The following is a 21945-nucleotide window of genomic DNA, read 5'->3' as shown; positions in this document are numbered from 1 at the left end:
TAAGGAGGAGAGGCCATGAGGGCACTGGTCGGCGCAGGCTGCGCCCCCTATCGCATGATGCAGTGAAGGAAATGTTAATTTTGGATCTTCCTCAAACCCAACACCCAAACAACTGATGAGCCGACCCAAGTCATAGCGGTGATCCCTGTCAAGGATAGAGTTTCCAATGAGAAAACACTGAATGCAGTAGTAGCTTCTTTTAGCATTAGCCCATCAAAGGTACTTTTGCTTCTTCTGATGAAGCCACCAAATGCAGGGAGATTTTCCTTAGCACCAACACGTCAGACTGTATGCAGCGGACAGACGGAACTTTGGCCCGTCTGCCCAACCTCTCTTACCGAATATCGTCGAAACGCAGAGCAATAATCGCTTGGACCCGACATTGAAATTTCCTCGAGTCCTGATGAAGACCCTGCGTGACCACCAACCGGGGCACACTTAGGGTTGAAACGTCGACGCTTACTCAAGGCCCAGACTAACCAAGACTCCACACAATGAAAGAAAAGAGTCTTTGGTGTGAAAGCATTAGCTGGCCTATCCCTCACCTGTACATAAAAACCTCATCCACCTTGTATATATTGTACACTTGTTGAGCACTGAGCACCTATGTCACAAGATCACCACATATCCATGTAACGATTGATCTTATGTTGACAGCCGCTGTTTACTGTGATTATCTATGAATGAATTAATTCTGATAAAAAGAAACAGTACCAAGCATTTCGATTTCTGTTTCCATTACTTCAAAGAGGATTGTTTTACTCCACAGGCGCTATACAAAGGTTGCTACCGGATTCTACAAGTGCATTATGAGCACCATTAAGTAACGTACCTTCTACCCGACAGACCCACTTGTTGTTTACCTGTTACTACTCAAGCAATGTCCCATGATGCAGCTCACTCACGTGCCTGGCGAAGCTTAATTACACCCTGGGACAGCTCAGTTATGCCTCTTGGTATATCCCTGCTATAGCCCTCTATAGTTTAAATATACCCCGGGTGCAGCTCTATTATGCCTGTGAGCAGCCCAGCAATGGTATCTGGTGATGGTTAAACATGCCCAGCGCCTCTAATGTATGCCCGCGACCCAAACATGTTAAGCCTTCTCTGCTGCTTATCTCTGCTCATGCCCTGGTGCTGAGCAATAGTGTCCCTGGTGGTGGTCACATTATGTTCTAAGGAGATGCTTATTCATGGGGAACAAGAGAATGACTGAATGCCTGAGGAGATGCTTATGAGCTACTAGGAGCACCACGGTGTAACCTTAACATAATTATGTTGTTTTGTCTAAATCGACTAATCAAAATAGTTGTAGCACTTTGAGCCTTATCACAGAATCAGTAAAATACCCTGCACGCCAGTCACTCTTGCTTTGTAACATGGCCCTCGAGGGGGCAGATAGGTCTGGAGACAATTACTTGGTTGAGAGGATTTTATTTCGCAGGTTGGGCCGTTTAACGACTTGATAATCAAATCAGTATGTGCAGTTTTCACTTTCCAAATAATTCCACACACCGACCTGCAACAGCTGTGTAAGGAGGTAATGCAGGGAGGGGCTATTCAGGGCGGTGGCGCCCCAGTTACAGCAGTGGTATCCATGCAACTGGGCCTATCACGTTTCACAACAGCCCTGGAAGTTCATATTTTGATGTCCAGGGTCAGGCCTCTCAACAGGGTGTTGACATCTCAGGAGAAGTCCCAGCTAAGTGGAAACAGTGTGTGTGGGAGGGAATAGCCTAACATTCAGAACGATCCTGCCAGACGCTGTCCATGCACTCACAGAAATGCCCCGGGGGTACCTAATATGCTTTACAAAAACATACTGTGATGTAGGTTATTCTCTTTTCACTCCAGGGACGTCATTTGAGCCGGAACGCTGTGCTATCAAGGGTACAGCAAAGCGCAAAAAAACTTTCCCAAGTACACTCACTGGCATCATTCGCATGCCTTTCTTTGCACATAGGTAGGGTGTTCACAGGGATAGTTTAGGGATGTAAATTGCTAATTCTGATTGGCAAAATCAGTGTTCCTTGATGCTCATGTCCACTTTTTGAAGGTTTTGGCTTCAAACAATCTGATGGTGTAGCTGAATTACGCTCTCGTTAAGTTGCCATTAAGTTGGCGAACAGGCAGACACTAGGAAAAAGCCAGAGGTGGTCATTCGGAAGAAGGTGATTCGAAGTTTGACCCTCTTTAAAGAGATGAGAGCTGGCATATGGGGAGTACGAAATGATGATTGTAGATCACACCACTAGTGAAAAGGCTAAGTCAGTATATTGGTCATTGGTGGGAAGTAGGGGTACAGAGGCACAACACAAGGTTGGAGAAGATGCCCCTTCATAATGACACCATGTTCTCAAAACAGAGAGAGAAAGAAAAGTATTGATATTGGTGTTAGAAATGGGGGTTCTAGTTGGTAGTGGCTTGCACCCTGTCTAAGTAGGGGCCCCTATTCTAGTCAGGGTAAGGGGCTCACACAGCTAAGATGAGCCCTGATCACCCCCTTGGTAGCTTGGCACGATCAGTCAGGCTTATCTCAGAGGCAATGTGTAAAGCATTTGTACAAAACACACAGAGTAACACAGTGAAAACACTACAAATGGACACCGCACCAGTTTAGAAAAATCACCAATCTTTATCAGAATAAAGCAAGACCAAAACGACAAAAATCAAACATACACTAATCAAGATATCACTTTTAAAAGGTTCAAAACAGTTCAGTCCATAGGAAACTATGGATGCTTCACTTTTATCACAGAGTACCTGGGATGCATCAAAATCAAAGATGAAAACAGGGCAGGAGCGGTGAAGTGCCAGATAAGCAAAGTGATGCATCGGTTCTAAACTCCCAGGGGAGGAGATGCCTCGATTCCTTACTGCCAGGGGAGGTGATGCATTGATTCCTTACTGCAGCGCAGGAGAGATGATGCGTTGATTCTTTGCTGTCAGGGGAGGTGATGTGTTGATTCTTTATTGTGAGGGGAGGTGATATGTAAATCTCCAGATACGTGACCTCGGTTCCTTAGTGCTGGACTGTGTCAAAGAAGAACTTGGCGCACTGGTGCAATGAGGCGGAAATCCGGATGCGCAGGGTCAATGCGGCAGCAGTGAAACAGGTACTACATCCATTTTCCAGCCACGTGGCAGGTGATGCGTTGATTTCTTCAGCTGCACAGCAGGGCCTGTGTCGAAGTCGGAGTGGGTGCCTCAGACGCCGTAGACACGGTGCTCAGGACCCGGCCTGAGGTGATCTTTCAGCACCATGGCAGGTGCTGCGTAAATTCTTCGGGCTGCATCATGATGATGCATTGGTTTTTCAACCGCATGGCAGTGCTGCATCAGGAAAATCAGGCTCAGAGTCGATGCATGTACTTTCTTCGTTTCTTTACAGCAAGGCCTCCTCCAAGGGTCCAGAACTGGAATTGGCACCATTTGGCAGGTCAGAACTCCCAGCAGAGAAGGCAGGGGCTAAAGATGATGTCTTTGATGGCCCTGAGACTTCTTAACAGGAGTCAAACACACACAAGCTCTAGGAGAACCTTTTTTGGAAGGTGGATCCTGACTGCATGGTTACCCCCACTTTTTACCTGATGTTTTGCTGGTTTTCGACTTAGTTTGACTGGGATCCTGCTAATAAGGATCCCAGTCTATCTGCTTTCTCCATAAATTGGTTGTTCATGTACTTTAGGTACACTCCAGATTGGATTCTGGGGTACCCTTATAAGTCCCTAGTATATGGTATACTATGTACCTGGGGCATAGGTACCCCAGAGGCCTCTCAGGGGCTGCAGCATGTATTATGCCACCCCTGGTAGACCATTCAAAATGACACAACAGGTCTGCTACTGCAGCCTGTGTAAGGTGGTGCATGCACCCCTTACTTAGATATAGGTTCACTATATCTATCCATATCACTGCACATATAAACCTACCATTCACCCCTATGGCAGGCCTTATTAATCCTGAAGGCAGGGTGCTGGGTTTTATGTGAGAGGGTACACCTGCATGACCAGAGCCCCTCTGCAGCCTTCGGAACCTCTATTTCGGGGTTGTTTGTGATGCAGCCTACCATATACTCTTAAGTGCATTATAACCTTGCGGTAAATGCTAACTTTAAAACGGCTGCATGGAAACATGTCGTATTTGGTGTCAAACGCCTTGGAATCATACCTCCACACCAGTAACTGGTGTGGGAGGTATGATTCCACCCTACTAGAGGGAGAAATATGACAACACCAGTACACCCGGTACCAACTTTCTCGACCCTGGCATCACAAGATGGATGCTGCCAGCCACAGACACGAGTCTGCCCTCCTGCTGCTGGATGAAACTCTGGCAGGGGACGGCTGGACAATAGGTTTCTGGTCACAGGGAGGTGTGATCACCTCCCAGACAGGCTTTAGTGTATTGGGGCTGGATGGGTGCACTCCAAAAGTGCTTTGATGTCTGCACTGGGGGCACATTTGGTGTCCCTGTGCATAGTCCAGCTCAAACCAGTTGCAGGAGCCATTTGCTCCTGCTCTGGCACGAAACTGGACAAAGGACATGGGTGTAGCCACCCCTCTGTCCTGACCCTACCATAGGTGAGTCCGCAGAGTTTGTCCCACCCCTTCCTTGGGTATAAAGTAGGAACCACTGGCTACAGGACTTTAGACTTACCTGGACGAAACTCTGTTACAGAAACCAAGTACTTCAAGGGGTTACTCTCCTGCAAGGCAGGCACCTGAAACGCATCTGACCAGTTTGCATCTACGCAGCTCCTGAAGGACTCCAAAGATTTTGCAACACAGGAGGTGGGTTCCCAAGCTTCCCCGAGGTTGACTAGTGCTCTCAGCAAACCTGAGACCCGCAGCCCTCATGGGGACCGTGCAACCTGTACCCCTGGACACCATGCACATTTGCAGCAGCATATGCATTTTGTCAATCCCTGAGGCTGTGCTTTGGGCTACTTGTAGTCCTGACCCCGAGCAGTTTTTCCATTGAAGATTACTGGCCTACACTCCACGAGTGTTCCGTGGGTTGGTATTTTGTGATTCCTCTTGAGGTCCCTTCACGATCCCTGGTGCGTCAACCTGTGGGTCCCTGTGAAGGCAACTTTAACTTTCAATGGGCTTTTCTAGTTTCTCCAGACGTGCACTGACTCTCCATCACTTGGGGAGTCCCCAGGACTTTGCTGGTCCTCACCGAAGCATCTTTTCTCTGACCGCGTGGGTTGCAGTTGCCAAGCCTTGTTGGTCTCCAATCTGGCCACTGACCCCCCAGCACTCCACATCCTTTGTGGGACAGCTCACCTGCGGACTTTGGTCATTGTCGACATCTCCTGGTGCCCGTAGCTGCAGAGTCAAGCTTCACCTCATCTCACCTGAAACACCCGACATCGGTGGGAATTCGTCTACCGAGCCCCTGGTTACCCTGAAGTGACCCATATTCTGTCCCCTCTGCTTTCAGGTTCTTCTCAGCTCTGATCCAGGCTTGGATCACACCGGGCACTTCTCATCTTCCCGGCAGCATCACTTCTTCACAACACGCCATTGAAATCAACGAGTGTTTCGGACACCACTTGACCCCTATGCACCCTGCTCTCCTGGGATAGGTAACATGGGTACCTCGGTATTGACAGTAGTAAGGGTTTGATTGATTGGAGGAAGCTTGGCGCTCAAGCGTGTACGTAGTTGAGTAAAGTGAACAATGGTGTCCGGTGCCACTAGGTCAGGGGGGACAAACCCAATGAAATTACCCCTGCAATGCGTAGGTCAAGACCTACATCAAAAACTGAACATGAGATCCTGTGCACACGTATGGATAATTATCAGGTTCTGTAAGTATTCAACATGAGCCAGAAGGAGTCAGAAAAATTCTTATTAATGGATAAACACCGGTCGACATCAGGCGTGTTGCGTGCAAGATTTCTTTTAATGAAAAGTTTCAATTCAATATACAAAAGAAATTAATCAGCCGACACGTGTTTCGTCACAACGTGTAGCTGTTGTGACTCATCAGGGCTGTACGGAAGTTATTGTATATGTCAATATGGACCTCAGTACGAAGTCACACACGGAGAAGGACCCGCTGAGGAAACGGCGGGAACAGGGATCGCACGGAAAACGCTAAAATGGTCTCGCTCTTCTACCGATCCTGCTATTTTAGCGTTTTCCGTGCGATCCCTGTTCCCGCCGTTTCCTCAGCGGGTCCTTCTCCGTGTGTGACTTCGTACTGAGGTCCATATTGACATATACAATAACTTCCGTACAGCCCTGATGAGTCACAACAGCTACACGTTGTGACGAAACACGTGTCGGCTGATTAATTTCTTTTGTATATTGAATTGAAACTTTTCCTTAAAAGAAATCTTGCACGCAACACGCCTGATGTCGACCGGTGTTTATCCATTAATAAGAATTTTTCTGACTCCTTCTGGCTCATGTTGAATACTTACAGAACCTGATAACTATCCATACGTGTGCACAGGATCTCATGTTCATGGGTACCTCGGTACTCTCAAGAGTGCTGGCCTTAGAACCTTCTATGTGCCAAAGGGTTTGCTTGAAGTCCTCTCTTAAGTGTCCTTAATCTTTGAAAATTCCATCTGTGACTTTCCCATAGAGTTGTATGGAGCTCGCGGCTGTGTTCTCACACTGCACGCGTCCCCCGTGGGTCCCCTGTGTCACTACCTTGGGTGGTTCCTTGGGGTCCCAGCGATTCTATGTGCCCTAGGCACTGTGTCTTGTCAAGTTGAGGTTGTTATACCACTGTCTTAGTATATGGTTCAGGCTCCCCCTGGAGCCCGCTGTGTATTGTGCTATTTACTGTTGTTTTAGTACTGTAATATTGTGTGCCTTGTTCTCTAATCTCATAAAGAGGTTAGTAGAGAGTGTTTAGAAATAAATACATATATTTCATATGTACCTTTTGTGGTTATCCTTTCATTTGGTCATTAAAGAGGTTATAATCTAGTAAACCAAGCTGCTTTACATTCCTTTGAGACTTAGCCTAAAGGCTGCTCTCCATAGCTACCACTAGGGTAGCTTTCAATAAAGGTTGTCTTTAACCTAATCATCAATAAGGGTCGTTTGGACTGGTGCAAGGTGCCCACTATAACTAGTGGACAGCATATACCAGGCCAAACACAGCAAAGTGGTAGTCCCTCCTGACAGCTTCTCCAGCTATTCTTCTTGGCAGAATGTCCTCTTCGCAAGAATTGCTCTGAAGATATCATGTCACAGTTCCAGTACTTATACCAGTGTCTGCCTTTGAAATAGTCAAACCTCAAAGGAACATCTTTGTAGTGCTCAAGACCCTGTTGTTCGCTGACCTGGCTCCAGACACACTATAGGAGAGTGGACACAGCTTTGTGTGAGGACAGGCACATCCCTAATCAGGTGTCAGTGACAACTCCTCTCACCACTCTAGCTCAGGAAGACCCATAAACCTGGTGATGGACCATCAGGATATGCAGGGCACACCTCAGCTCCCTTTGTGTGACTGTCTAGAGTAAATGCACAAACAGCCTAATTGTCAGTCTAAACCAGATGTGAATTCCACAGCCAGGCAGGGGCACAGAATGGGAAAGCAAGGAAATGCCCACTTTCTAAAAGTTGCATTTTCAAACACCAATTTAAAAAACAACTTCACTAAAAGATTTATTTTTAGATTGTGAATTCAGGGACCCCAAACTCCAAATCTCTATTTCTTCCCAATTGGAAGTTACACTTGTAAGAGGTTACAAACCAGCTTTAATGATAACCTATGGGAGAGATAGTCCTTGCCATCGGGAAAAAAAAAATTGGCAGTATTTCATTATCAGGACATGTAAAACACACCAGTATATGTCTTGCCATTCACATATACTTCACCCTGCCCATGGGGCTACGTTGAGGGTGCCTTACATGTGGAAAATGGGAAGATTTGGCCCTGGCAAGTGGGTGCATTTGCTAAGTCAACATGGCAGTTTAAAACTGCCCACACGCACATTACAGTGGCAGGTCTAGGACATGGTTGCAGGGCTACTCAGGTGGGTGGCACAACCAATGCTGCAGGCCCACTAGTAGAATTTGAATTACAGGACCTGGGCACACACAGTGCACTTTACTACGGTCTTACCAGTAAATCAAATGTGCCAATCATGGATAACCAATCAAAATCATAATTTATACAGGGAGCACTTGCAGCTCAGCACTGATCAGCAGTGATAAACTGCACAGAGTTCTAAAACCAGCAAAAACAAAATGCAACACAGTCAAAAAGAGGCGGTCAGAATCAAAAAGATGGGAGAAAAACATGCCAAAAATGACAGATCTAACAATTGCCATTTAGTGGAACCAAGTTACAGAGGCAAGGGTGGAGAGCTAATCAAAAGGAATTCTGTCAGAACCCTTTCACAGGGCAAAGGAGCAAGCAAAAGCTATTGGTCCCAACTGTGGGAATCAAAGTCTTTTACTCCTGATGTCCTGGGACTCAGCTACTATGGGTCATGAGCAACAGGGCCAGGTACCACTTAAACACTTGACTCTCAGTTGTAACACGAGTCGAGCACTCTAGGGCTTCTTGGGGGGGGGGGGTAGAAACAGGGGGATTATTACAGACTCACAACTCAAAATATGTTCAACAGAAGCAACAAATTATTTTCCAGTCAAATACTTGCTTTTATGAAGAAAGGAGTATGTCTATCCAAACACAAAATGAAATACGGCTTACACAAACAATACACACAGCCCACTGAGGTCAGAGCTCTAGTGTTCCATAGGCAGGCCCTCAAGTCCCACTTTCCTCTCCCTAGCAGTAGTGGTTATCACCCATTCCCATTATCCACTACAGGCGACATTCAGGTTAATCCCCACTAGTAGTCCGAGTCTCAGGAGTCCCAAACAACTCTGATAAAAGTCTAAAGTGCTCCAGAGTCTGAAGCACTATGTGGCAGAACAAGTTCCCCATGTGCTTCTGGCTCTTTGATCAGTCTTACACGCTCCTGCAAAGATGGCACGACCGGAGTCTCCGCAGAGAGTGGCAGCGGCTGCTCTGGGGAGTAATACTCATGGCTCTGCAGGGACAGTGGCTGATCGTTTATGACAACTCCTCCGGTGAGATGGTAAGTTCTTCAGATCCTTCCCACAGGTGGGGGTAGATTGCTCCAGTTCTTATCTTCCGTTGGAGCTCAGGCCTGCATGTGTCAGCACAAAGGCCTCTCCAATTGACAATGGCTTAATCCACGCAAGGGTCCTTGTCCTATCCAATGGCCACCACTGGCGTATGGGGACACCAACCTTACTCCACACATGGCCCCCTCTTGCATTAGGGGTCGCCAATGTCCCTCGGCACACGAGTACTAGCCCGACTGGTACAACAGTAATCTTCGTGCCAGACCCTCTGGCATCACGAGGTCGCCGACTTCACTCCGCACATGGGCTATGGCCCAATCAGTCTGGCAGTAATCTTCATGGTGGCCACCTCTGGCATATGCGATCTTAGATGTCACTTTGCACATGGGCTACAGCCCAATGAACATGGAAGTAATCTTCATGGTGTCCCAATCTGGCATACTTGACATCCAACTTACATGGGCTAAGGCCTGATTGGTGATGGAGTGATGCTGACCATGGCTTTAGCCTTCAGTCCTGGTCGCAGTAAAAGTCTTGCAGAGCTGCTCCTCTTCGCACAGGCAACTGCTGCTTCACAGTTGAGTTTTGGGGGCCTCAACCTCCTCTTCTTATAGTCCATTTCCAGACACCCAATGCGATTTAGGGTCTGAGTCTTCAAAGTGTGCTGGGATCTGCTTTCTTTTGAGGTGTCCACTCCTCTGTCCTCCCTTTTTCCAGAAAATAGTCTGTCACAGCAGGAGTGATTCCAAATCTGATAACCCATCAACACAGGCAGCGGGAGTGACTAGAGGTTCACACCTGGATGTCAGCCACAGTGATATATACATCAAAAGGTTACCCCAGGACCCTAGCCCTTCTCTTTATGATTCTCCTGTCAGCCATATCACCTTCTTGAGTTGTTCCACACTTCTTTCCAGTGACCTCTCTCTAAATTAAAGAGCACCATTTGAAGTGTACTGAAGAGCGTGGCTCGTCTTCCACCCAGCTCACAGAAAGACAGCGATCGACAAATTTGTCTGGGGGATTCTTCTACCTTCTCATGCTACGCCAGTTATCCCTGGGTCTCCCAAAATGTGAACCAGAGTCTTTTATGTATTGTACCATTCGCCAAGCACACATACACCCAACACATGCATGCAACAAAAAATTTACTGCACAGAGGTACATACTAACTTGATGTAGTTCAAGGGTGACTTAAGCACACAGCAGCAGAACTTTACATGAGTGAGAAGGAAGGCCTCAGTCCAGTGACACAGGTAAAAATGCCTGTTCGCTTCTACTGATCACTAGACAGAATGCTGCCACCACTGCACTTGTGCTACTTAACTCCTGACAAATGCAGAAGTCTTTCACCGTTTAGTAGCACTCTGGGAACTTCTCCCAGTACAACAAAGACCACAATCCATGAGACAGGCCTATCTCATGGATCACACGTATAATCCATGTTCAACTATGACAACAACAATTAGCATCAGGGATCAGACATCATTGCAGCTGGGGCACTCAGGGCAGGGGTACATGTCTGTCAACATGCATGGAACTTTTCCATCACAACAGGATTCAGGATTCTCCTCTCCTGGTGTTCTTTCTCTTTACTTAGCACCAGGGAAATGGCTCTCCAAGAAGTGTCTTCCCTTCTGCACCCACCCCCAGTTGCTAGGCACACTTCCTAGAGCAAAGTTTTATAAGAGGAATAGTTTGTCTTCTTTCCTGCACAATCACCAGCAGAAAAGATGACTGCACATAGAGAATTGCACCTTTGCACCATTTTAGCTGCTGGAGCAGCTGCACCAAGAGCTACACCTGAATAACAGTAAAATGATCCGTGGGCATTCTAGAAATACTCCATTTTGTATTCCTTCCCTATAGTCTGTGGGGATATTTCTAGGACATGTGTGTCCTTTGTTTTTGGGGACATCATTGCCAGTCCGTAAATTAGTATTTCAAATTTGAGAAAGGCAGTGCTCTCTCTCCCAAAAGCATCTTAACCCCTTCGCTGCGGCGCGAATTCCGCCGCAGCGCTGGGGGGGTTTGGGGGGTTGACGGCGCCGCTGTGCTCATGACGGAACCACGCCGTCATGAGTCACGGGCGAGCTGTGCTCATGACGGCGTGGTTCTGTCTTGACTCCACCCACTGCGCTAATCACCCACACAGGCGGGGAATTAGCGCCGCGTGGGAGGAGCGGCTGCCAACGGCCGCAGCATAACGGAACCACTCCGTCATGAGTACAGCGCACCCGTGGCTCATGACGGAGTGGTTCCGTCATGAGCGGGGAACGGGTTAAGTGAAGGAGATACACCTTGTGTTCGTGAAAGAGACTAAACATGTCAATATTGTGTTTTGACTCTTGGCCTGCTCTGACTGCGTATTGAGAGACAATGGGTCTCACACTGCTCACTTAGGTACCCAAGGTGGGAACTTCTCTGTGTGTTTTGGGTGCCCTGCAGTGACCAGTATAGATTTAATCTGCTCAACTTCCGGCATCTTCACCGATTACAAATACAAAACAGACATGTTTGTAGATTAAATGACAGCTGCACTCCAGAATGTGCAGTCAAAGGTAGTTTCATATCCCACAGGGAACTTAATATTGCCCTTGCAGTTATCCCACCTATGGAGTAGCGTAGGCCACCAGCTATTGGCCCCAAGGTTACCAGGACCAGTGTCGTCTTAAGGAATTTTGGAGCCCTGGGTAAGGCATATTTTGGGGCCCTGCTTGTAACAATTATTTATTTCATTACTCATTTTCTGCTAATTAAAGACTGAATGGTGACCAAGGAACTCACAAATGGAGTCACACAAAAACGGGTGGCCCCTAAAACCCGTGGACAAAGAGAGACAGGGTCAGAGGTAGGCAGGAAATAGAAAGGTTGAAATATAGAAATAGAGGTGAGATAGAGAAAATTATTTTTTCCAGTGGGGGGGAGGGGGCTTTAAAGGGTGGGGGCCCCGGGCAATTGCCCACTTTTTTCCTTGCCTTAAAACGCCTGTGACCGGGATAAAGTACTGTGAACCCATAAGGTGTGGAATTCCCTCCCCCTGGTTTTTACCTAACCCGGACTGTTGTTGGGACAGCCCTGTACTGCCAGGTATCAGTGCTAATACACCTTGCTCTGCCATGCCTGAGAAATATAGTTCAGAAGAATCCAAAAGAGATTCAAGGTTTCCGGATGCTGTACATTTTGCATTTTATGAACCGTCGTTTTTGCGATGTGCCTCTGATACATCTTAGGAGCTTTCTTCATGATGATTCTAGAAGGAAACTCACTAGTATGGGCCCCAAACATGACTATGAAAGAAGACTGTCTTTTGGACAAGTAGGGCTAATTTCTAGTGCTGGTAAAAGTTATGTCCAAACATCAATTCAGCTGCCGATCTCTACATCATGAACTACTGGACATCGGCATGGGTCTAGAGAATTGGTAAGATCCTTAGCTCATTTTAATAACAAGTGATAGTAACACATACAAATACGTTTTGTATAGAGGCTTTAAGACATTATTTCCTAAATACCCAAGATCCCAGACCCAATAGCTGGCCTGGTATCTTTAGCCCTCTATATTGAACAATGCCAAAGGTAAAAAAAAAGAAGAGAAATGACATACAACAAAAGTTTGATGCCCTCTCTCTGATTCCATTCAAAGACCCTTTCTCAGTGACACATTGCGAGGAGTGCATGCAAGTGGAAAATGTTAGGGACCACATCATCTGTGGAGAAAGTGAGAAGCATAGGCGCCAGAATCTTTGTTTTCTTGTGGTGGGACGGATCAGTCAGTCAAGGACTGTCCAAGATAAAGCCCTCTAGAAAGATCAAGAACAAACCCCACCCATCATTAGAGTAATCCAAGAATTTAGATTTTCTTTCTCTTGCCTAATTCCAGAAGCTACTTATTGATCCGATTCTAAGGGCAACTCATATGTGCCTAAAGGTAGTGCTTCAATGGGACATAAATGCTCTCCTCATTGTCAAGGCCTTGCAAGAATGTGGGGATACTTGAGTATCGGAGATGCTGAATACCAAAGCTGCATACTCTTCAATCCACCCGCTGCCTCTTTCTTTCACCACCATACAGTCCCTGCCAACCTCACTCTTGCACGTTCTTTTGCATCCATTCTTTCTCTTTTAGTCATTGTTTTTCTGGCTATCTCTTCCATTTTTATGCTTTCATGTTTTTCTCTCTCTTGCTCTGAGTCTAAGTTTAATGAGGATAAATAAGTGCTGGTCCCCATAACTTAGTGCTGGTGAGCCCCATTTGCAACCACTGGCTCAAAGTAAGCTCTGACTACTGAGTATAGGTAGATTTGTGAGTTTTTGGCATGAGGTGAAAGGACGCATTGTAGGATTTCAGGCAGTCAATCAAAAAACTTGATATGGCAATCATGGTCATAAAAGTACAGATGATAGAAAAGTTTCATAAATATAGCAACATTATAGAGTTCAAAACACTTCAGAGGACAGGGGATAAAATACCGTTAGTTTCGCGAAACACACTACATAGAAGACATGCCAAGAATTAAATTCATAAAAAATATATTTTAAAAAGCCCAGTGAGTCTCAGATTAACTATTAAAAAACTTAAACAAGTAAAAATGGGGTCAAATCTTAAAATACTGATATGAAAGGATAAAGATATTACGTTGAGCTATATTTGTTTCCAACCCCTGTTGAAAGGTGGATTAAATTTACCTATGCCGTGCAGACTTTCTCATTCTCCAGCCTTTGCAATCTCTCAAAAGCCTCCTTATAGGAGTTCATATTAAAGGAGCAAAAAATAGGGGACAGAAATCTCTTCTTAGGATGAGCATATAGAGCGCAAAATACAAACAAAGTGAAATGTGCTTTGAGTGGCAGTGTTTTTGCACAGACATCTAGACAGTGGTTCTCCCCAGACTATGTTCCGAGGAAAAGCAACTATCAGATGCAATAGGCTTAATCACAGTTTTATTAAATAAAGCCTGAGGTTCCCATTCGGAAAACAAGAAAGGTAAGGCTCACACCCATGTGTCAAGTTGATTGCATTGTAAGAGCGACTTACAAGCAGTTTATCAATGACCGCTTGGCAGGCTCTGCCTTGCCTGTACTGATAAGCCTCCTTTACCCGGAAGATAGCCATGGAGTCATTACTTGCAGGCTTTTCAACATAATCCTGCAGACCCAGCTCTAGGAATTCCTTTTTTTTATACATTTGAGACAGGGTATGGTGAGAGCATTGCCAAGAGAAAGACAATCCTCCAGTACGTCCTTTGAGACATGGGTGTCAGGGTTCTCTCAAATCCTCAGCCATATGAGTAGTGGTGCCAGCTTAATCCTGTCACCTACAGTTGTTAGACCCAGCTGTGAAAGGCACATAAAAGCAGGGCATGATTGGGGAGAGGCCAGCAGCCTACAAAGAACTTATTTTTTACCTGCTGAATTGACCCAGGACCTCTATAGCCCCAGACCCCTGCACCATATGTCGCCACGGAGACACATTTGCTCTGATAAATCTCTGTCAGTTCCTTGACTGGTTTGTGACCCAGCCTTCTCACAAATGAGAACACCGCATCCACAGCTCTTTGAGTAGGAGCAGACCTGGATTGACGTAGGCTCTGCCATGTTAGGCTTTGATATAAAAAAGAGGCCCAGATAATTAAAACACTTCACTCTATGGATTTCTGCTTCCCCAAAAAAAATTAAAGTCCTAATTTTCTCATTTCTAGGGCCTAGGCTCATTACAAAAGATTTTTGCAAATTTGTTTTAAGATAGAGACCCCCTATAAAATTGTAAACTCCATATAAAAGAAGCTGGAGACCCTTAGCGGTTCTCACCATTAATACGGCATCGTCTACATACAACACCACGGGCAGGGCTATTGCTTTAATTCTAGGGAGATCCTTCCTTATCCTTGTTAGGTGGGGTTGTAAATCATTTATATAGATGAGTAACAGGAGAGGAGCCAGGAATCACTTGTGTCTCCCCCCTAAGTGTGACCTAATGTTTTCTGTAAGTTCCCCACCTTTACCAAATCTAACTCTAATATTGGTGTCCCAATGGGTTCGTTGTAGGAGCCCAATTAGACCTGGTTCAATCCTCATCCTGATCATAACGTCCCACAACTTTCTCCTATTGATCAAGTCAAAGGCAGAGGAGAGGTCCATGAACACAAGGTGATTGGAACATCTCCTTGCGTTGACATACTTCCCCATTATGAATTGCAGGTTAAGGCACTGCTCCACAGCGCCGACACCTGGATGGAAGTCATACTGAGCATTTGATAGAGACTGATTCTCCAGGAGCCAGGCTTCAAGTTTTACAGCAATAACCCTTCCACCAATTTTAGTGAGCTCTCCCGGATGGATATGGGACAATAACAAGCCAGGGAATTCCAATTCCCCTTCTTAAACAATGGGACAACTGTGGCTTCATACCATGATTAGGGGTCTCCTTTAATGGCTGCTTTAAAAACGTTTGTTAAAATGGACGCCTTGAGTGCTTCATTTTCTATAAAGAGGTCCAAGGGGACCTCATTAGGCCCAGGGGCCTTCCCTGCCAGGCTGCACATAATGGGGCAATGACATCAGTAGTATCTATCATGTCTCCCAAGGCCTCGTATGTTCCTATACTGTGAGAATCATCTCGACTTGGGGGGCTAATGGCTTTTTCACTTATAGGGTTTGAAATATTACCAACATTCTCAAACCATTGTGGGATTTAAGGAGCATACAATAACAGTATCACAGGATGCAGATAAATCAAAGAGGGAGGACTTTGCTCTATCGTGTTGGTCTGCTTTGGATAAGATGTCTTCCTTCATGAAGTCGAGGATGGGCTTGGTAAAGTGACTGTCAGAACATGGGCTGGGGAGGGTGGAAGTTTTGTTTGCATTCTATGTGCTTTTTAAGTTAGGTTTTTCTTCATTGCTTTTGCCCTTAATAGACCTGTAGAGGGGTCAGCGATAAGGCCGAAGTAAATTAGGATTGAACGTCCGGCGAGGGCCCTCAAGCAATGGGATGATATAGGTTGCACTATTAGGGGATACTATGCTGTGCATGATTATTTTTACACAATAGTCAACCGCTTTTCCAATGCCCAAAAACAAGTTTGGACATCATCCCATCCTGTAGTGTTGGTAGCCACAAAGCATATAACGCCAAATGCAAAAGTAAAATATCTATAAATTACAAACAGATAGAATGGTGTATGTAATGCCTTGCCTTTTTAAAGTCCAGCATACACAATTTAGCCTTCTCCCCAAACTGCCACTTGCACTGTGTGTTGGCATCATACAGCTCTCCTGGAAGATTTTCAGGAAACTTATATTCTTTTCCAGGCTGAGGGTCATCAACAAGGCACACTGCTTGAGCCGTGCTGGAAGAGAGACAAGACAAATGGAAGTATTGCAAAACATCATTTTTTTTTAGTTCAAAGTATTTTATTACATTTTACAACCAGAGATAGACAGTGGTAAACGAAATAAATATACAGTAGGAAGGGTAGAAAACACCAAGGTGATGGGGTGGAGACTGTGCACAAAAAGATACAGTAAACACTCTACAGTAGGAGTTGATCGGTACTTTGCATAAGGGATAATACATAGGCATGTAGGTATGAATACCACAGGGTTACATAGCATGTCATTACATTTCGTATGGTATGGGCTACAGTACAGAACATACATGTTATACAACACCTTTTATAGGATCGTGAGGGTTAGAAGCAGGCAGGTTAAAAACAGGCAGCGTTATTTACCTCGACATCTATAACATATCGGAATGCACAGGAGTGAATACAATGATTTTGTCTCACATGAATGTGGGAAGACGGTGGCGCGGATGGCTGTAGGGCCTAGTGTAGAAGAGGTTGAAGTTACATGGGCGAGTCATATACAGCGTGAAAGGAGAGATTTGAGGGGGGAGGTGGATTTACCTGTCGGAGAGGTCATGGCGTTTTATAAATAAAGGTACTTGTGTCTAGCACATTCCATATTGAGCACCGTGAACCATCTCCATGGTGTATATGTATGTATATGTATGGCAGAAGTAATTTAAACATTGTATATATAAAATATATATACATAAAAATACACAAAAACAAAAGCACATAAACATACAGACAGATACAGGTACTTGCGGAAAACCTTTAGTTAAGGGAAGTTGTCATGAAGTGTGGGGGCCTGCACGCTGGGCGCAGTACAACATGAAAGCCAGAGCCTGTATTCAGAAGCCTGGGGGTAGGTCTGCGGAGATGTGTGCCCTACACTCCTAACATGGCTGGGGTAGCCGGATGGAATGTCCAGTGGACTCTTGCAGGAATAAAGAGTGCAGGGCACCCAGACTCTACCAGGCATGCCTGAAGGCCGTACCCAGTGGACCCTGGGGAAAGGGGCGTTGAACACATGGTCTGGCAAATGCCAGGCCATGTGCACAGATCTTGCTGGGCATGGCTCTGGGCTCAAAGGGTGGGATCTGTGGAGGCTGGGGTTCAGGGTAAGTTCCTTGTGATGTCAATGTTGATGTACAATGTGACATAATCAGTTATGTCAATTTATTTGGAATGTAATTTGTGACATCAGTTGTGAGGTTATAAGCAGTGCATTAGTGCATTTATGGTTCCTTAACTTACCACAACAGGCGAAATTCAATAGTTTTATGTTTGGTATCGCAATCATAACACCCCTTCAACTGCATTTTTTACTGGAATTGAACACTCTTCCTTAGTGATGTGAGGAAACAACCATAACATTGGGGGTTCAGCCCTTTTTCTGCGATTTACTTTGATTTTGCAATGGAATCCTTTGGCTTTTGATCAACATTCCCACTAGAGGGAGATGTGGCATTTGGCTGTTCCTTGACCCTAAGTCGCCCTGACCTAACAGTTCACCAAGCACATATGATAGACTTGACCAGACGCAACTGAATGTGTTCATGGCCCCGGGCCTATGTCTGTCCTGAGCAGGCAGATTCTGCAGTGCTCTTCATCAAAGGTTCCTATGGGGATTAGATGAAAAACACGATTTTTCAGATCCATCTAGAACTTCGCCACCCTAGACCGAGCTGCATGAAACATGGCAAAAACCTCAGAAGTGGACAAATTACAACTTGAAAACTTGTGTGCAAGATCGTTGTAAATGCCCACAGTTATTTGTGATCCAAAACACATCGAATCCACAGTTGTTGGGGGTAATGCTCACAGAACACCCTCTACGTACTACTCATGACCTCACAAATGATGTGACATCAAAGGTGACAAAGTACATCATACAAGGCATCCATGGCAAAATCACATATCACAACACCATTAACATTGTAGAGGATATCACTGAAGTGGCAAGCAATTTCCTTTTCTCCAATCTGAATTCTAAAAGTAGGAAAGAGCCTTAGCTCTACACGTCTCTATTGTGAGGACCTCTGCATGTGGGAAGTGGTACTGCTGAGTTTCAACTTCTTGTAATATACATTAGAGTTTGTGTTGCTAGCGAAAGCAGTTGTAGCAGTATTTAATATCTGTATTCACAGAGACCATCTTCCATTACTAAGTTGGGTATGGTGAGGTTTCTGTTGGATTTCACCTGGGATTTTTGCATGCGCACACTGACAAAAACACACACACACTCACTCTCTCATCTCTGTTTTCAAAGTCCCTAAAATTTTGATCGCTTTTAAATGTTTTCTTTCTCTCAGGAATTAGTCGTGTCAATACCCATTCCTCTCCCTTTCTGCTGCCACTTAAGCCATTATCATGCGCCCTACTTGTCGTATAATTTATTTTAACATTATATGCCAGTGTGATTGTCGGGAAATCTGAAGCTCACATCCCCCCAATCTAACTGACCAAGCAACGCCCCTGTCCATGCTGCCCAACCGAAACCAGCAATGCCTGGGTGAAGTGCAAATCTACCACAAAGGCCACAATGAAGAAGTTTTGCTGATTTGGTTGTCCTCTGTCCTTCCATTCGACAACGCAAAGTCTTTCTTTTTTTTTTTTGGAAAACCTTTATTCTTCAAAAACATGGACACAGCTATTCAGCCGACATCCCGGAGGTTCGGCAGCTTTGAGAAAGCAGGACAAAGAAACGTCCACAGTGCATAGAAGGAGAAGCAGAAAAGGTTCTGTTTTAAATAAACACAAACTCACACAAAACCCCAGCAAGGCGAAGGACACTGAATACCACTGGTGATTGCCCCTCAGGGGAGAGCAGACCCCCCTCGTCTAACAGTCACAATACTGTGTTAAGAGGAAAAAGGGGGAAAAGCAGAGGCCCAAAAAGTCAACTAACAATCAGTTACATATACAAAAGCTGGAAAGAATGTTAAGGAGAGAGCTGTTCATCGGGGGGATCCAAATCAGGGGCAAGACATATGCCCCCCCTATACTGGTTCCACCGCCCCCAAATGGCGTGCCACTTCCGGGGGCGCCCTCTAGCACAATATACTGTCTTTTCCCTTAGCATACTCCAGTCCATGTTTTCTTTCCACGCAGTCAATGTGGGGGGACCCACAGAGCCCCACAGACGCGCGATGTCTCGCTTAGCCACCATATTACCCAGAGTCACCCACTGGGTCTGTGCCTCATCGTGATCGGTAGGCCCTCAAACATTCAGGAGACAGCACCGCGCCTCCGGCTGCATAACAATGCCCGTCACCTCCCCCATCACCGTATGGACTCTCCTCCAGAATTCCATGATAACGCCACATTCCCAAATGATATGCATAAAGGTACCCACCATACCGCAGCCCCTCCTGCATAAACCCTCCTCAGAAAATCCCATATGAACCAGCCTTGGCCCCGTAACATAGGTTCTGTGGAGTATTTTGAGCTGCACCAGCCTCAGACGTGATGGGATCGCGACCTCCTTAGGAGAGGAGACCGCAGACTGCCAATCCTCGTCATCCAGTTCGAGTCCGTCCCTAGTCCACTGGTCCCTCAGCCCCAATAGCAGGTCCGCCCGAACATTTATCAATTTCTTATATATGAGAGAAATCGTACTCTCCGGCATATGGCCGTCGAGGATCCGATCCTCCAATGGAGAGGACTCAGGCACCTTCTCACCGTCTACGAGGACTGACCGCAGGGCATGACGCACTTGAACATAGCGGAAGAACTCAGATTTCCCCAACTCATACTCCTGCTGCAGCTCTTCAAAGGACTTCACCCTCCCCTTAATCAGCAAATCTCCAACCCTGGAGATTCCAATCAAGTCCCATTTATCAAAACCTTTCGTATGCCAGAGCCTCCCCAATTTTTCAGATTCAAACAACGGGGTAGCTAGGGTGAGCCTATCCTTCCAGCCCAGCGAGTCAGTCGCCAACCCCAGTGGGCCCCGTGAGGGACGAATCCAGCGCCCGAGAGTACAACGCTCTATGATAATTACCGCCGCGCAGCAACCATCGGTCCATGGCATAGCCGGGGCTTAGAGCCGGGCCATAGAAACCATGATTAATCGCGCTCAACTGGGTGGCCCAATAATAGCGTCGAATGTCCGGAAGCGCAATACCCCCGTCGTACCACGGAAGCGTCAACTTAGCAATCGCTATGCGCGGCCGTCCATCCCACAACAACGATCGTTGGAGGCTTTCAACCTCCCGGAAATAACTGGCCGGTACCCAATCAAGGGTATTCTGCAAGGCGTAGAGGAACCGGGGGAGAGACATCATTTTAAACAAGGCGGCGCGCCCAACGAGGGAGAGCGGCAGCTTCCGCCAGCCCGCAACATCCCGCCGCAAACGCGCCAGTGGGGGGAGCAGGTTTCTCTCATACCGCAGGGTGGAGTCAGTGGAGATAAAAATCCCCAGGTACACAAAGCCCTGCTGGGCGATCCGGATCGAACACGTTCGCGGGACAGGCGGAACCTCGCCGCTCAGAACATACAAATACGATTTACTCCAATTGATGACGAGACCCGAGTTCCTGCCAAAGGACGTCAGAACGTCACAAACCACTATAAGCGAGTTCTTGGGCGAGGCGAGATATAACAGGACGTCATCGGCATAGAGCGATATACGGTCCTCGTGCTCGGGCGAGCCCCTAAGTCCACGTATATCCGGATGCCAGCGTATCCACGCCGCCAGCAGCTCGAGGGCAAGGGCGAACAACAAAGGCGACAGGGGGCACCCCTGCCGAGTTCCCCTCCCAAGCTGGAACGGAGTCGACGCCCGCCCGTTTACCACAACACTCGCAAGGGGGCCCTCATAAAGCAACCTCACCCAGCTCAAAAAACCAGGGCCAAAGCCGAACTTGGCAAGCACAGCCCACAGATATGCCCATTCCACCGTATCAAAAGCCATCGTGGCATCAAGAGATGCCACAATAGCTGGTTCTCGGAGCGTGCCCGCCCTGGCAATCACTCCATGGAGGCGCCGAAGGTTCAACGCAGTGTTACGGTGCGGGATAAAGCCGGATTGATCCGGATGGATCAAGTCTCCGAGCACCCTGACCAAGCGGCCTGCCAGAATTTTAGCCAGAATTTTCGGCTCAGCATTAAGGAGTGATATTGGCCGATAGGAGGCACACTTATCTCGGGGTTTACCCTCCTTGTGTATTACAACAATTGTCGCCAGTCTCTGATCCAACGGAAGGGACCCGCCCCCCGCGCCTCCACAAACATGGCGCGCAGGTGAGGGGCAACCCTAATCGGGAACAGCTTATACAAGTCAATCGGCAAACCATTAGGGCCTGAGGCCTTACCCGAGTTCAGCGCACGGATGGCACCCGCCACCTCATCGACCGTTATGTCTCCATCGAGGTCATCTCTATCTACGTCAGAAAGGCAGGGCAGAGCGATGTCCCGCAGGAGGTCAAGCGAGTCCTCGGTCGGCCTATCCGAAACTGAGGCATAAACCATACGGAAATAATCCGAAAAACACTGTAC

General features: G+C 46.6%; 1 protein-coding gene across 1 annotated transcript in view; it reads right to left on the bottom strand.

Moving 5' to 3' along the window:
- ADAMTS16 (ADAM metallopeptidase with thrombospondin type 1 motif 16) overlaps positions 1-21945 on the bottom strand; it is a 637963-nt gene that overhangs the window by 310503 nt on the left and 305515 nt on the right. The window contains exon 10 of the mRNA XM_085606087.1: positions 16292-16445. Coding sequence (XP_085462213.1) covers positions 16292-16445 — 154 coding nt within the window. The remainder of the gene's footprint in view (positions 1-16291; positions 16446-21945) is intronic.

The sequence above is a fragment of the Triturus cristatus genome, chromosome 5_1 (genome assembly GCF_964204655.1).
Source record: "Triturus cristatus chromosome 5_1, aTriCri1.1, whole genome shotgun sequence".
Taxonomy (NCBI): Eukaryota; Metazoa; Chordata; class Amphibia; order Caudata; family Salamandridae; genus Triturus; species Triturus cristatus.
Note: the sequence above shows the minus strand (reverse complement) of the source record. Positions and strands in the feature narration are given on the sequence as shown.